At 42.8% G+C, this 15,478-nt stretch overlaps 1 protein-coding gene across 1 annotated transcript in view; it reads right to left on the bottom strand.

The window, feature by feature from the left end:
- Positions 1 to 15,478, bottom strand: part of RBFOX2 (RNA binding fox-1 homolog 2) — a gene marked incomplete at its 5' end in the record, with an annotated part of 172,062 nt that overhangs the window by 20,330 nt on the left and 136,254 nt on the right. Inside the window, 2 exons of the mRNA XM_082013932.1 lie at positions 2,119 to 2,211; positions 11,834 to 11,887. Coding sequence (XP_081870058.1) covers positions 2,119 to 2,211; positions 11,834 to 11,887 — 147 coding nt within the window. The remainder of the gene's footprint in view (positions 1 to 2,118; positions 2,212 to 11,833; positions 11,888 to 15,478) is intronic.

Raw genomic sequence — 15,478 nt, 5'->3', positions numbered from 1 at the left:
TTTCAAATCTTTTTCCAGATTATTTTTTCCTTCTCACAAATCTCCTGGAGCAAAAAGAAGGAATACGTAGTAGTAGACCTAGGTCTTTTGGGGGGGTTTATTGTGCCCTCCACCCTCTTTACAGAGCTCTGCATAGTTCCAAGCAGTTTGATTGCTCAAGCAAGTGGGGTGTTACCACAGAGATGGTGCTGATAAAGAAAAGATGGACCAGTTTGGAAGCCAAGTTACTGCAGCCCTGTGTCAGACAGCCTCAAAGTTCTTGCAAGGAGGGTGAAGTCCTTATACAACATCAATAATTTAATCAAAACCCATGCCAAATAGGAATTGAGGCCAGGATGAAGAAGAAAAAAGTTACAGAAATAAAAGCTGCCTCAGGCCCTTGAGACTTACGGATGGTGAGCGTACGCCGGGTGGGGAGTCTGGAGCTACATTTACTCTCGTTTCAGCCCCAAAACAATAGAAACATTACACATTTAAAAAGAAAGAATGGGAAACAACAATGATGAGACTGAGAGCATGCAGTTAAACACACACAGATAAAAGAAAGAAAAAAAAACACCACACAATTGATTCAGAGGGTGGGGAGGGGAGGAGGGAGGAGATAGGGTCTCACAGACAATCATTAAGATGGAGCGAGTGCCTGACATCAGCTGCTACAGCAAAGTGCAACACAAGCACTTAAAGGAAAAATTGCCAGAACCGATCAGAAACCACCAGTCAGCAAAGAGACCAACAGCTGCATTTAACCGAGTAAAGAAATAAACTGGGGAGGGGGGGAGAGAGAGAAAGAAAAAGAGAGAAAACAAACAGTAACAGCTACAAACAGGTCTCAGAAAGAGAGCGCAGCAGAAAGAAGGGGCAGGAGAGAGGAGGAAATGGGTGCATTAATAAAAACCAGCCAAACTGGAGTTCAGTAACTCTGAGTAAGATGTGCAAGGGGAAATCACCATGAAGTCAGTAATCAAACAGCTCAGACTGCTACGAAACGATATGTACATCCAAAGTCCAGGCGGCATTACTCAACAGCATTGAAAATAAAAGGGGGAGAAAGGGGAAGGAGGTGGGTGGGGACAACAAGTCAAATCACATTTCGTAGTGTTAATGTGAGATGGCAGATGGATTTTTTCTTTCTTAATTTGTTTTTTCGTAATTTTAAGAAAAATTTTTTAAAAAAGCTTCTTCTCTAGCGCTTTTGTTTCACTTACCGCCAACTCGTACCATCGCCAGCATTGTGTATAGTTACCATGGAAAGAGTGAGTCAAGTGAAGGGCCCTAAACGCTAAACCATCGAAAAGGGAAATAAAAAAAACAAAAACAAAAAAAAGCAAAATATGCAGACATCTTACTCAAAAACGGTGGCTTTTTTATTGTTTTAATATTTGTACTTTTTTTTTTTTTTTTTGAAGAAAGAGGGAGAGAGGGAAGACGCCAGTTAGCCTTCAGCACAGTGGACCACCAAACCGGTTAACACCAGGCGTGCCCGATATGTGGCCATGTTGGCCAGCCAATGTTAGCTTTGCACTCCCCTGTGGTGAGAGCTAGAAACTTTAAGGATTAGCTTTCACCTAGCCAACTCTTGACTGATGGTAGGTCAAGAAACCAGTGGTGTGTATAGCTCGGCCCACTCAGGGCTTCTGCCCTGTGTCTCCCCTGCCCTCCCACCACGGGCATCATCTCACACTTGAGTGGAGGAGAACTGGCCTCAGAGGAAAGAGAGGATACTGGCTGGCCCCCTGCTTTCTTTTTTGGACACAGAGTTAGAAGTCAGACAGTAGTCTTTCGGTTAGTTTTGTTCAGGCCTGGTAACAGGAAATCGGAGCCTCGCAAACTGAAGCAAAGGAAAAATAAAGACAGCAGAAGGGCAAAAATTTGGAGTGGGTGGGAAAAACAACTTAATAAAGAAGAAAGAAAATAAAAAAATACCCAAAACAACAATAAAAATATTCCATAGGGAGTGTAAACTTCTATACATTTCAGTGCAGGGGGGTGAAGGACACAGACACAAACACACACGCACACACAAGACTGGGATCCAAATGTGAAATAAGTGAGGCAAGACACAAAAAGAAATCAAAAGAATAAATATAAAGAAGAAATTGAATTACTGAAGACATGCACCTCGATTTTACGGCCCTCTACCACGGTGCCGTGTAATTTCTCCCTGGCCCTGTCTGCATCAGCACTATTCTCGAAAGTTACGAACCCGAATCCCTGCATGCAGCGGGAGAAGGGGGGAAAACATGCACATCGTTATATATTGAAATACTGATCTCTAGGTAAATAGAGAAAAAATATCACAGTATGAAATCGACATCAGCACAACTCAGCAATAACCTCCTAGAGTCACATTGTTGGTTCATGCATGTTTCATAAATGAAAGAAATTAAATTCGATAAAGGAACTGTAATCATAATAAGAATAATAAGAGTAATTAAAAAAGAAAACATAAAAGCAATTGAGGCCAGACCAAAAAAGAAGTACAAAGTTACTCGAGACAATTTTTTTGTTCGGTTAACAACACTAAACCCTGCTCCAACATAGGCAAGCTGGTCAAGCCCAAGCAGGGCTTCTCTCCCCTCTGCTATTTAACGCACATGCTTTGCAGGACCCCCCGCCCACCCCAGACACAGTACAGGACATTGACACTGAGCAGCACTTCGTTCTCTTGAGAAACTGCTATGAGAGTGAGCAGCGATCTGAGTTCACGCCTGGCACCAGGAATTCTGCGAAGCTTTGGGCAAATCAAACACTGAACCTTGCTTTTCCCACCTGTAAAATGGAGACAATAATAATTACCTACCTTAGAAAACTGTTGAGAGGAAGGGCTGTTTGTAAAGCATCCCTTGTGAGCTCTTCAGGGCACAGCTGATGTCTACTCCTATGCCTGTACTGTGTTGGACTTGAGTGTGAATCTAAACACCTAAATACTGATTCATCTCTAAAGGCAGGTTTTGTCTGAAGCTACTGACCTACTGCTACCTCCCTCCCACCCTGCTACCTATCTTACTTGGCTTTGTTTGGAGGTGGCAACCTCTGCACTGCGGATAGTAACAAATCTCTGCCTAGTTAGACCATGAAGTTTGAGAAAAATTGACATGCCCTGACTGGAGCAACCAAAGGCTCATGGACTACTAAAATGTGCCTTTAGTTAGACGAATTTAGGTTACCACATCCATGAAGGCACATGCAACGCGCCTGTCCTACATGCTCATGCTGCTGCCAACTCATGCAAGTCACATCACAGGGCAAGGTAAGAAGAGATCATGCTTCCTTCCACAGAGATGAGTATACCGACATTAAAACAGAGCCAACGTGACTAAGCGAATTAGGATTTAACTAGTAACAAACAGTATCTTACTATGGACAACTGTGATGAGATATTCTTCATGCCATTAGTAGGGCCAAACAAAAAACTTTGTTGCATTACGCTTTTAGGGTATCTTAAGAACAGGAGTAACCGGCTCCTGTGGCTTGGCATAAAGCAAATACCAGCATCATGCACAGAAAGTGATCTCTGCTGGCTCCGATACCCTCAGAGGCAGGAAGAACAAAGCTTGCATCTGATGTAATGGAAACTTCTGGTATTAACTGGAGAGCGAGGTGATGTGAGTGATCTACAGCTACGCCTTGTCAGGGAAATGGCATGCTAGCCTTGCGGGCCCCGCCGTGCAGCTCAGGGTCAATATGTACAGACTGGACATCCCCCCTCCCCCCAAAAGCATCTTGATTTCTAAGCCCCATTAGCAACAAGACACAAGCAAGGCATCATTCTCTTAAGTGCTTTTTAAAGGTCTTTACAATCTTAGTCTTAAAAAGCTCAAGCCATTTGCACATGCTGGCCTTTATCACCCACAGCCACGTTTCCAGCACAAAACTGTTACACATTTGTAACATGCAGGTTGGTTGGTTGGGTTTGGGTTTTTTTCCCCTTTTTATCCCCGAACAGCAATAATAAAAGAACTTAGCCAAGTACTGCAATGTTGAGATCAACATGAGCATGCCTTGGGGCTCCAACCCAATAATCTAAAGCTTCAGATAATTTCATTTCTCCAGCTATACAAAAGCTATATAAATAACAAACTGATGCCTTTTTCAGAACAGCATAAAAGTTTTCTGTTTAAATGAATTAAAATTGGAGCTACAAGAGATCAGGGCTAATAAAACAGCCCAACCACGTGTAACTCTCAAATATGTTGCAGGGAACCAGGGGGAGTGTGGGGGGTGTAATAGCAGAGCTGATTATGAAGGGACAGGGTATAGTGTCTGCTTCAAAGAACCCCTATAGAGAAAGGCAAGATTGAGAAAGAGAGCAACACCTTTCCCTCTGGTTCTATATAATGGGGAAAAAAGCATCTTTAAAAGATTGGGGGAGGAGGGGAGGTAAAGACTGCAACAGGAATCTCTATTTCCCTCTTCTGTTTTTACAGAAATTAAAATTTCTGTTTGTTCTAGACAAGCCTGTGGAGACCGAATAAAATTTAAGTCTTCAGTGGTGATGTTAACTCAAAGTTGGAGAGCAGAGGGAAGGTAATTTTTTAGACATTAATCTGTGCAGGCTAGAACGCAACTAAGACTATTTTAATTCACATTTGTTTGCAATTAGTGAAGCCTGTATGGGATTTTAAAAACCACATTATCGTTAAATATCTTTAAACTGATTAGGAATTTTCACTTTTTTAATAAGTTAAGTCAAGGTAGGGTACAATCCACATGCAGACTATATAAAAATAATTAACAATGTGAATTAAAACAATTAGTCCAATTCTGAGTAACATAATTAACCACAGTTTTTGTTTTATTGACAGATCAGTCCTTAGCTTGTACAACTCTGTTGAGAACCATTTCAGGTCAATGTTGAATTAACACTTTACATAGTTGGCTACGGCAGAGTCAGTATTTATGCCCCCTTGGTCTGTCTTCTTAATGCGTCTCTTAGACATTCAAATTTTCATCAGGAAAAACAGGTGAGCCATGCTTAACATTTTTGTTATTTCTAACTTTAAAAACTAGCATTTACATACATTTTTTTTTTTTACAGGGGAGAGAAAAAAACACATACACATAATTTTAATTCCTTCTCACAGATCACCTGTAAAGAATAGGGATTAACTTGTACCTAAATACATATACAACAAACAATTCCCAGTTTTCCCTCCCAAGGTTGTCTTGCCCTTGGGGTTGGGGTGTGGGAAAGGTGGCAGATGTCCAATATTCACTATCTTAGCTTTATAGCAGGTACTGGGTTGCTCCATATTAGTAGGTATGGAGCCAGAGGAAGGGAAGATGCAATCCTGGGTGAAGAAAAAGACTTAAAGTTTCTAAAATTTAGATTATACAAATAGTTTTGGTTTAATAAGGCTGTTATGATAACAAGGCTGAAATTTTCAGTAATTCCTCTCCACCAGCAACTGCCAGGAACTTCTCCCAAGCAGAAAATAAGTTTAAGCCTCAGTGTACCCAGCAAACACTAAATAACCCCAGCAAACCTTTTTAGGACTGGTCAGTAATTTGCAGTGCCAGACTAACCCCTTTTTACCCAAAGGCTTATTCAAAGGGCCTGAAGAGACCGAGTAACTGCCACCCTTTTAGTCTGGCCTCAGACTCTGCAATAAATAACAAGCAACATGATGAGCAGTGAAAAAAATAATAAATATATATAGTATTTGAACGTTTCCATCTCTGAAGAATGAGAAAGAAAATTTACCATGTAACCGTAAAGGGAGAAATCAAAAGCAGACGGTTCTCCTGGGTGTGGCCAGAACACAGAAATTAAACAAAAAACAACAACAAAAAAAACCCCACTAAAGTAAAATAAAATAAAATAAAAAAGAAAACCAAAGGAAACTAAACAGAGCCCCTTGAAATCCATGCATTGTTAACCCTTCGTTTGTCACAGAGTTTAGACCAGTCACCTCAGCAGCAGCGTCTTTGCTTGAGTACCACTGGAGCATGCAGCCAGCAACTGGCCTTGCTGTCATCTGCTGCTGTGCCCATTTTTAACCATGTTTTTTCTCCCCCTCCCCACCCCTCCCCAATCTTTTAGGAGCCTGAAAAAATGGCCAAGGAGATTGCAGTTTAGGTTACCTCTTCCCAAGGCATTTGGAGGGAGTAGGAGGGTTTCAGCTATAATCCACCTGAGATGAGCAGGACTGAATGCACTGACAGAAACACAGCACGAAATTCAGCAACACGTTCTTGAAGTTACACACACAAATGCATGCTTTAAACTGGTGAGGGAATCTGTGTAAAGCAAGCTGCCACCATTTCAGCCGCTCTTCCAGCTCCTCCCTGCCCGTGACACACTTTGGATGCATTAAGGCACATACACATACAGCACTTGTCTGTGTACCTGTGCAACCTGGTGAACCAGATCCAGGGATTAATCTGGCTAAAAAAAAACCCACATAAACTTCAAAAGAAACCCCTGCAGGGCTATTTTTAAGCAGGATCATTTCCCCAGTCCAGCTTGTTGCGTTGCTCCACTGCCAACACCTCCTGCGAAACCGAGGAGGAGGCAGAGGCCGGGAGCAAACAGTGGGAACCCGGCCGGCAAAGCTGCTCAGTGAGAGCCTGGGGCTTCAGAGCAGCTCCAGCCAACTCAGGTCAGGGGCTTCATGGCTCCATGTTGTTCCCGGTTGCGTGCTCCTCCTCCTGCCCTCGATCAACTGTGGATCTTACTGTGTGGTCTGTAAGTTCAGCTAAACTGGCAGAGGACAAGCTCATTTCTCTCTCTCTGCCTTGCTGCATCAGTTTTTCCTGCTAATTTAGCACCCTGGATTCGGCTCCCTACACGGTGAAACAAGCACTACTGGGAAGGCGCTCCCACAGGAGCAGTAAATGAGCTTATACTACCAAGCCATCAACTTCAGCCTTAAATAAGCCGGTTCAGTGTATGGACTAATTTAACTCATTAGTTTAGTATTGCAGAGTTGAAGGTATAAAACTGTACTTCACTGAACTAGGATGAAGGGACACAGGTCACGTCTCCTTCATGCCAATGGCATTTCAAAGGAATTTGGTGACCTGAGAAAGCAACACTGGTCACTGGTACTTAATTTGTTATTAAGCTGCTTTGTCTATTAACACTGTTCGTATTTCTGGCTCAACTGATGACATCTGAACAAAAATTATAAAAATAGAATTAAAATTAAAACAAGACCTCTAATTTATTTGATGTAACAAGGGGTTGTATCTATTTCACTGAGTGGAAACTAAGCCCAGAACAAGAGTGGCTCAAATCAAAGCACCCAATCCATTCAAAGAAGAAATAAATGCATGTGCAAATGTACAGTCTTTCAGGCACAGTTATCAAAACCTAAATTTATATTCTTATCTTAACCTACAGTTAACTGCAAACATAAAAAAAACCTATGTGTTTCCACACAGCTTTCTACCCAAGTTTTTAGTTAGCACAGGTTTACTTATAGAACTCCACTTACCAATAGATGGAATTTCTTAGTGAAGTCAAGATGTAAGCTACTATACAACCAATTCTTTAATTAAATATGAAGCACTTCTAGACACTTCAGTCCTATAAAAGAACCTGGAGATCTGGGTCTCCCATGTGGAAGGCAGTGGGGGACATAAACTTACACTATCCTGAAACCACGAGCTTGCAATCTGCACTAATATGAGCTCTTATCTAAAAATCTTTAAAAAATGCTCACTCTTCAGCCAAGACTTTGTTGTGTGCTTATGCACTCTTAGTGTCTGAATGTCATCAAGGGCACATCTTGGAAGGCCACACAGTACGCAACTGATGAGCAAAGAGCTTGGATTCCTTTCGCCTGCAGCTTTATGAATGCCACAGGGTACTTGTTACACAGGCATTAATTCTGCAAATATGTCCGCTTGTTCGGTTCAGCACAACAGTGCCAAAATACGCATCTAGAGGATGCATCTCCACTAACAAAAGGAGCAGGAATCCTCTCTCTCCTGACTTCCTCTGGAGATGTTTTATTCAAGGTTCAGTGAAGTGCACAGTAAACTGCAACCATGAGCCGAATGCTATTTAAAGGCACTTACATGGGTCAGAACTAGAAATGTAATGGTAAACAGGACAAATGAAACAAACAGCTAGTTTCCTGGAAGCAAGTGAAAAAAACGAAACACATCAAGGGAAGACTGATGTCATTCTATTAAACAAAAATAAAAAAAATTAAATTCAAGGGATGTTTAAAGTTTGCATCTTGTTTCTCATGCGTAGCTGTCATGGTTTAACCCTTGCCAGCAACTAAGCACCACACAGCTGCTTGCTCACTCACCCCCAGTGGGATAGGGGAGAGAATCAGAACAGTGAGAAAACTCATGAATTGAGATAAACACAATTTAATAGGCAAAGCAAAATCTGTGCATGCAAGCAAAGCAAAATAAGGAATTCATTGAATTCATTCACCCATCATCAGGTAGGTGTTCAGCCATCTGCAGGAAGGCAGGGCTCCATCACACATAACGGTTACTTGGGAACGCCATCACTCCGAACATCCCCCGCTCCCCTTCCTTCTTCTTCACCCAGCTTTGTATGCTGAGCATGACGTCATATGGTATGGAATATCCCTTTGGTCAGTTGGGGTCAGCTGTCCCAGCTGTGTGCCCTCCCAACTTCTTGTGCACCCCCAGCCTACTCGCTGGTGGGGCGGTGTGAGAGGCAGAAAAGGCCTTGACTCTGTGTAAGCACTGCTCAGCAATAATGAAAACATCCCTGTATTATCAACACTGTTTCCAGCACAAATCTAAAACATAGCCCCATACTAACCACTATGTAGAAAATTAACCCTATCCCAGCCAAAACCAGCACAGTAGCAAAGCAGTTATCAATGTGAAGTCTACCAGGGCCTGTACAATCCTACTAAACAGCTTGAATCTGAGCAGAAATTGAGTTAGGAAACAAGAAGTCACATTGCTTTGAAAGGCGAATCAGCAAAACTAATTATTAACTGCCTCCTAGTCTGCTGTGATACAAAAAGTCAATAAACAACATTTCCTCAGCCAAATTCAAGAACCTGAGGTGCGAGATGGCTGTGATGGACACATGCTGCTCTCTCTTTGGTCACCAAACTTCCTAAATACACAGAGATCCTGAAGATGCAGCCAGTTTGATATAGTTCTCCCAGGCTGTTGAAGAAAATTGCCTAGTCATCTCAGGTGGATTCAAAAGGAAGAATGCAACCCACACACTTCCTCCAGTCTCTCCTACCAACCAGCAAGAGAGCAGTCCCAGCAGAGATCTCCTGCCACAGCTCAGCAGGGACAAAGCGCTGCTCAACCCCATCATACACTGGGTGGGAGGTAACCCAGGGCAGTTTGGGATTTACCACTGTACCTTTTAAATATTTACAAAACATATACACAGAACTCTACAACCCTTAGGAACCCAGGGAAGGGAAGGGAGCATTGAGAACACAGCACAAGGCAGGCAGCAGGAGCATCTGCTTTCGGATTCCCAAGAGAGAGGAAGAGGAGAAGAAGAGAGAGAGGTTTCATATCATTAGATTAGAATGGAAACCACAGGGCAGGAAAATGCATTCAGATTTTTTTTTTTCCTGAGGTGGAGGAAGAACCCAAGAGTGAGTGAGTGGCCTCCAGAAAGATCCATTTCCTTTGCTTCACCATCAGATCACCAAACTGTTGTTTTTCTATTATTGTGTGAATACCAGGTGCTTCGTGCAGCTACACCCCACTCAAACACTGGGGCCTCCCATTTTCATGCTAAGCAGGAATAATCTTGCATTCTTTTTAGAACAGTAATTATTTTGGATAGAGGCGGATGCAAAGATACAACAAAATTACTCTTTGGATATTTTCTCATTCTGTTCAGATTCTGCCCCATCCCTCATACTCAGTTTTGCAACTGCTTTTTGCTGTAAGTTGACAAAAAAGCAGTAGAAAACTGCATGGTCCAGGACTGGAAAAACATATCTTTGGATCACTTTCTTTTTTTCATATCTTTTTTAAGGGTTCAGGATAAAATTTGTCATGGAATTCTTCAGCAGTAATTTTTGTTTTAACTGAAAACCAGAAGCCTTGGGCTTTAACAAGTGCACAAGAAGGTACTTTTCATAGTCATAAATCAAGTCTTTACAGAAAGCCTCCAACGTTAGTGTTGCCTACAAGGGAAATGGCAGCCGTGGGTATTTAATACAGGGCTGTATGGATGGGAGAGAGAGCAAGTGAAGCTCATGTGTAGAGAGGAAAACACTGTCCTGGCAAGCACAGACAGCGGGGGACGAAGGATAGAGCTCACCACTTTGCCAGGCCAGTTATTTTTGTTCTTTTGCAATTACATCCAAACAAGTAGGTATTTGGTACAGGCCAAAGGCTATTCCCAAAGCCAAACAGAAATGACTAAAATCAAGACTAATTCACAGACAGCTCTGGCCTATAAGTATCAGAAGAACAGCAGAGCAGAGTAACTATTTACAAACTCAGCATAGCTGGTTGTTTTGGTAAAGCATATAGATTTTTATCCACAAATGGAAATAAAACTCTAAGCCCTATAGACATTTACTTGTTCAGATTGTCTTATTAAAAAAAAACCAAAACCAAAACGATGGTATTAAGCACAAAGGATGGGGAAAAGGCTAACACTCATTTCTTTTGTATACACATCGACTGTTTTCTGGTTTCCAGCTAATACAGACACTGAAGAATTTCAGAATGCATCTTGGGCAACATGGGTGGAAATTTGCAGAGGGCTCTGAACACAAACATACCCCGAAATATATGTTGAAGCAAAGAGGCCACCTGAAGACTGTGAACCTCAAATCCAAGCAAAAGGCATAGACTCTAAACCAGAACTGCTTAGCTGAATTGCAACTTCAAAATCTCTTGTGTGCATGCACTCATGTGCGCACACATGTGTGGGGGGAGGAGGGAAATTTTGTTTTAATTGAAAATGGGAATCTTAGCATTGATTAAGTCAAGCAGAGTATAGACATGCACTGTGCAAGCTTCCCCCACAGAGCTTTGGCAATGCACCTTGCTCCTGACCTGCAAAACTCCCTGCTATTCCAGTGCTGAACCTCCTGGGCAGAGAGAGAATCACATCAATTTGTCACTGTGGTGATACTGGTTACGTGATGAGAACCAATTGCCAATTAGGACAAAGATCACTGAATCTCTCTGCAGCTGACCTGAGCAACATTTGAAATCTCATCTCCAGAGAAATAAATTACCATTAACCCTTAACAGAACCTCTCTCAATATATCTGTCAGATGAAAATAGGTGTGTGAATGCAAATTCAGTGGGGAGAGGTCCACATGGGGCAGGGCAAAGGGGAATGAAGATGCTTATATTAAGCATCAAATATCTCAAACATGAAAGGTCAGTATCTCAGAAGTGCCAAGTAAGTCTGCAAAACAGAGTAAATAAAATCCTTTCACATATGAGATATGACAGTGTTTCTAGAGAAGTATTTTAATGCAACAAAAATGGGGGGGGGGGGGCACAGTTAGGCTTTGTTCTTACAAGTCTTCCATCACACAAAGCTGCTTTACCTTATTCTGCCTTCCCCACAGGGCACCCATTGTTAGCGCAACGGGAACAGGTTGGGATGAAGGCTCAAGTAATGGACTCCCTCTTTGTTCAAAGGGCTGGTGAACCTGATCCCACATTGAAGACAGGAGTGTCTAGGAGCATCTGTACATGCTGGCCAAAAGTGACCATGCTCAGAGTCTGGAGTCAGAGGGAACAGGAGACAGTCCCCAAAATAGCTTTTCCCTTCCCCCATCACACTAATTCCTGCTGATCTCTACCGAGTATATTCTCTAGGCAATGAACTGCCTTTTACTCTGCAATCAAAGCAAGAGAAGCAGGTACAGAAACAGGACTTACCTTGGAGCCACGCTCATTAAAGATTATCTCTACATCAAGGATTTTGCCGAATTGCTGCAGAGAGACAAGGGGGGAAAAAAAGGTTTATTTTTTGGCAATCCATTTTTCCTACCTTTTGGAGGCTGGCTTAGTGCAAGAAGGAAGGTGAGAATATTTCCATTTCTACCATACAGGCAAAGGCATAAAATCCCAGTGACATGACCGAGTTCTCTCAGGTTAGGACATGCAGATCCTCCTGGTCACAGACCCCAGGTTTTCTCACAAAAGTCTAAAGGAAGAAAAACAATCTCCAGAAGAGTTTTAGGGATTTGAGGTGGCTTTTCTTTTCCCCCTTTTAATCTAAACAATTCTTTCTTCCCTCATTCTACTATTTCATCTAAGACATGGTTATATTCTTTCATCTCAGACATCTAACAACATTTCTCAAATGTAATTCAGCATTTCGTCTTCCTCCTGAAGTGGCTATCACAAAGAGAAACTTAACAGTGATGTCCTCTGGAGCAGTTAGTCACATAAGACTCACAACCTCAGGGATTCCAAACTCTAAATCTCCTTTCCTCCCCCACCCTTTACTTTCCAAAACTCCAAGCCTTCAAAAGAATTGATTGCAGATTCAGAAACCATGAAAATGGCTGACTCCCAATAGTTTTTTTTTTCAGAAAAAGATCATTCAACTTCAACCGGTAACATACAGCAGGCTGTCAATAACCTATGCAAGTTTATCATGTATGACTTCTGCCTCAGCCTGGAGATCCCAAGGAGAGCAGGGCCCCACTACTCCGCACTGTTTCAACAACTGGTTCCAAAGAGCTCTCTACATAACACAGAGCAAAAATAGGAAACAAGAGCTATAAGCTAGAAAGGAGATTTGCCACACTCTGTGGGGCCATATTTGGATCACATCCTTCACCTTGGAATTTATTAAAATACTTTTACTGAACTGGCCAGACTCAAACCAGTAACCTGGAGGTAAAAGCATCACCACTTCAAGAGAGCCCCACAACGCTCTGTCCTCTGGAAGTCTCAGTGTTGTAGTTCCAAACTGGAGGTCTGCTCTCCAGAAAGACAGGTCTAAGATCTCATTTTCAAGAGCATAGATACAGAGCAGTCTTCCTTATAGAGACACATATTGTGCTCAGACAAATGCTGTATCTGAGCATTTTTCCTACTCCATTACTTATGAAAGCTTCCATCAACACAATTTTGATCTCACTGCTTGCAGAAGATTTAGAGGGGGTAGCAAATGAAGGAAGGGTCAACAAGAAAAGACAGGATGGTTTCACATTTAGGAAAGATGATGAACACAGCATCCGGGCACTGGGACACTCTCCACTTTGCCACAGTGCTCTTAATATAATATTTTCCTTTTTTTTTTAAAAAGTAGTATTTGCATTCAGACTCAAATGGGTATAATGCTCATTTTGTGGGTGCCCTGCTTGAAAGACTTGTGGCCAGATTTGCAAACATGGAACATTTGCAGCAGTGAGCCATGATGGCTGAGGAGAAGCTCTGAATATGTAAAGCAGTAAGAAGCTATTAAGTCCCTTGAACAAGTATTCCACAACTGTCTTTAAGCAAACAAAATGCTTCCAACAATTCTAGCAATAGTTTCTATCTGCTTCCATTCTCCATTCTTAAAAAGGAGATAGTTATATTCTTTTACAAATGTTGGTTCACAGATGTTGTTTTTACTGTTCTATTGTTTCAGGACAATACTTGATCTTCTATTCATCCCAAGAACAATTGAATTCACAATATTCCACGTTACATGAAGTTTGAATAATGCTAATGTAAACATGCATCTTCCTTGAAACTTCAACATCTCAACAGCTTAGGCTTGATCCATGCTGGATCCTGTTTTGACCACTGCTGTGCCAATCACAGATAAAACACATTTTCTATTTCTATCCCACGCTTGGTGTGGGCTTGTCTATAAAGGAGATTAGCCACTGATTGCTTTTTGTTGTCTTTGTTGCATATGGCTTGGGCACTGCCATGAGAGACATCAGTCATGATTGCTTTCTTAGTAGACTATTTCAGTGTCATTACACGACAGGGGCTGAACCAATTTAACAGCTCGCTGCTGCTGAAGGGCTGTCCCTGCTCCCCTGTCCTTCCTTGTCTGGCCTCACCAACTTCCTAAAGCTGGCCCCAGTTTTCATTCTCACCTGTACATATACTGATACAGCTCACCAATCCTGCGAAAAACTAGCCCAACAAAAGGAATAAATATAAAGTTTTTGATGATTTACTGATCTGAAGTGGCTCAAAGGGTGAGGTGAGCATTATGGCTCTGAGAAGCCAAAGGGAGTGGAAAGCGTACACCCTGCTCGAGAGCAGGATCTGTCCCTGCCAGATCAGCTCAGCTGCCTAGCCTTGCCGCACACGCTGAAACAGCCGGGCTCTCAATAAATGCAAATGCCAAAATTATTTTCAGAATCTTCAAAGCCATCAAAATCACCGTTTTCTACCTCATTCGAATCATCTTGAAAGAGAACAAACTGTGCAGCTTCTGGTGCACAATTATGCCATGCCATCTTCCCCTTTCTCCACACCCAACTGGGCCTGGATCCTTGGGTATTACTGCCAACGCTGCCTGCCATCCCCATTTGGCTAAGCTCACTGCGCAGGGTTTCCACACTAACAGGAAATCCCATCTTGTGTGTTTAACTTCTTGTGGCTGACAAAAAGTTGGCGGTAACACTGAATGCAAGGTCTAGGTTTTGCACTGAATGCAAGCTAGGTCTGACCTAGCTCCATGGGAGGTGACAGGGCTGCCTCCCTGCCCTGTAGGTAATAGAGGTACATGGTCTCCTAGATGACAGAATTAAAATCACCAAATCCGGTCGCTGCAGCAAACACATGCTTGGCATCTACTGCAGTGGACTAGATCCACCCATGTAAACTGCCCCAATCTCTTTTCTACCTAAGAGTGTCCAAAGAAGGGCAACAAAACTGGTGAGGGGTCTGGAGCACAAGTCTTATGAGGAGCGGCTGGGGGAACTGGGGTTGTTTAGTCTGGAGAAGAGGGGGCTGAGGGGAGACCTTCTCGCTCTCTACAACTACATGAAAGGGGGTTGTGGCGACGAGGGTGTTGGTCTCTTCTCCCAAGTAACCAGCGATAGGATGAGAGGAAATGGCCTCAAGTTACACCAGGGGAGGTTTAGATTGGGTATTAGGAAAAATTTCTTCACCAAGAGGGTGGTCAGGCATTGGAACAGGCTGCCCAGGGAGGTGGTTGAGTCACCATCTCTGGAAGTGTTCAAAAAACGTGTGGATGTGGTGCTTCAAGACATGGTTTAGGGAACATGGTGGTGCTGGATTAATGGTTGGACTTGATGATCTTGAAGGTCCTTTCCAACCTTAGTGATTCTGCGAGTTGTGGGTGTTTGAAAAGGCAGGAGGGAAGGACCTGCTTGTGAGAGAAGGAACAGAGACAACAGGGGCTAACTGCTGAACTGAGGTTTGCTGGGGAGGGGTTTCCTGCTCCGTGAAATCTCCTGGAAGAAAGCAGCATGGACACAATGCGGGAGGACATGCACCGGGCTCTTCAAGACTCTGCTGTAGCTGTTGCCACAGCTGCTCTGACAGCTTCTAACACCATGGCTCTTGTCCTCACTGCTGCAACAGTTACAGCAGGTCCAG

The sequence above is a fragment of the Phaethon aethereus genome, assembly GCF_964289735.1.
Source record: "Phaethon aethereus genome assembly, chromosome: 1".
Lineage (NCBI taxonomy): Eukaryota > Metazoa > Chordata > Aves > Phaethontiformes > Phaethontidae > Phaethon > Phaethon aethereus.
The sequence above is the reverse complement of the archived record's forward strand: the minus strand, read 5'-3'. Positions and strand labels throughout refer to the sequence as shown.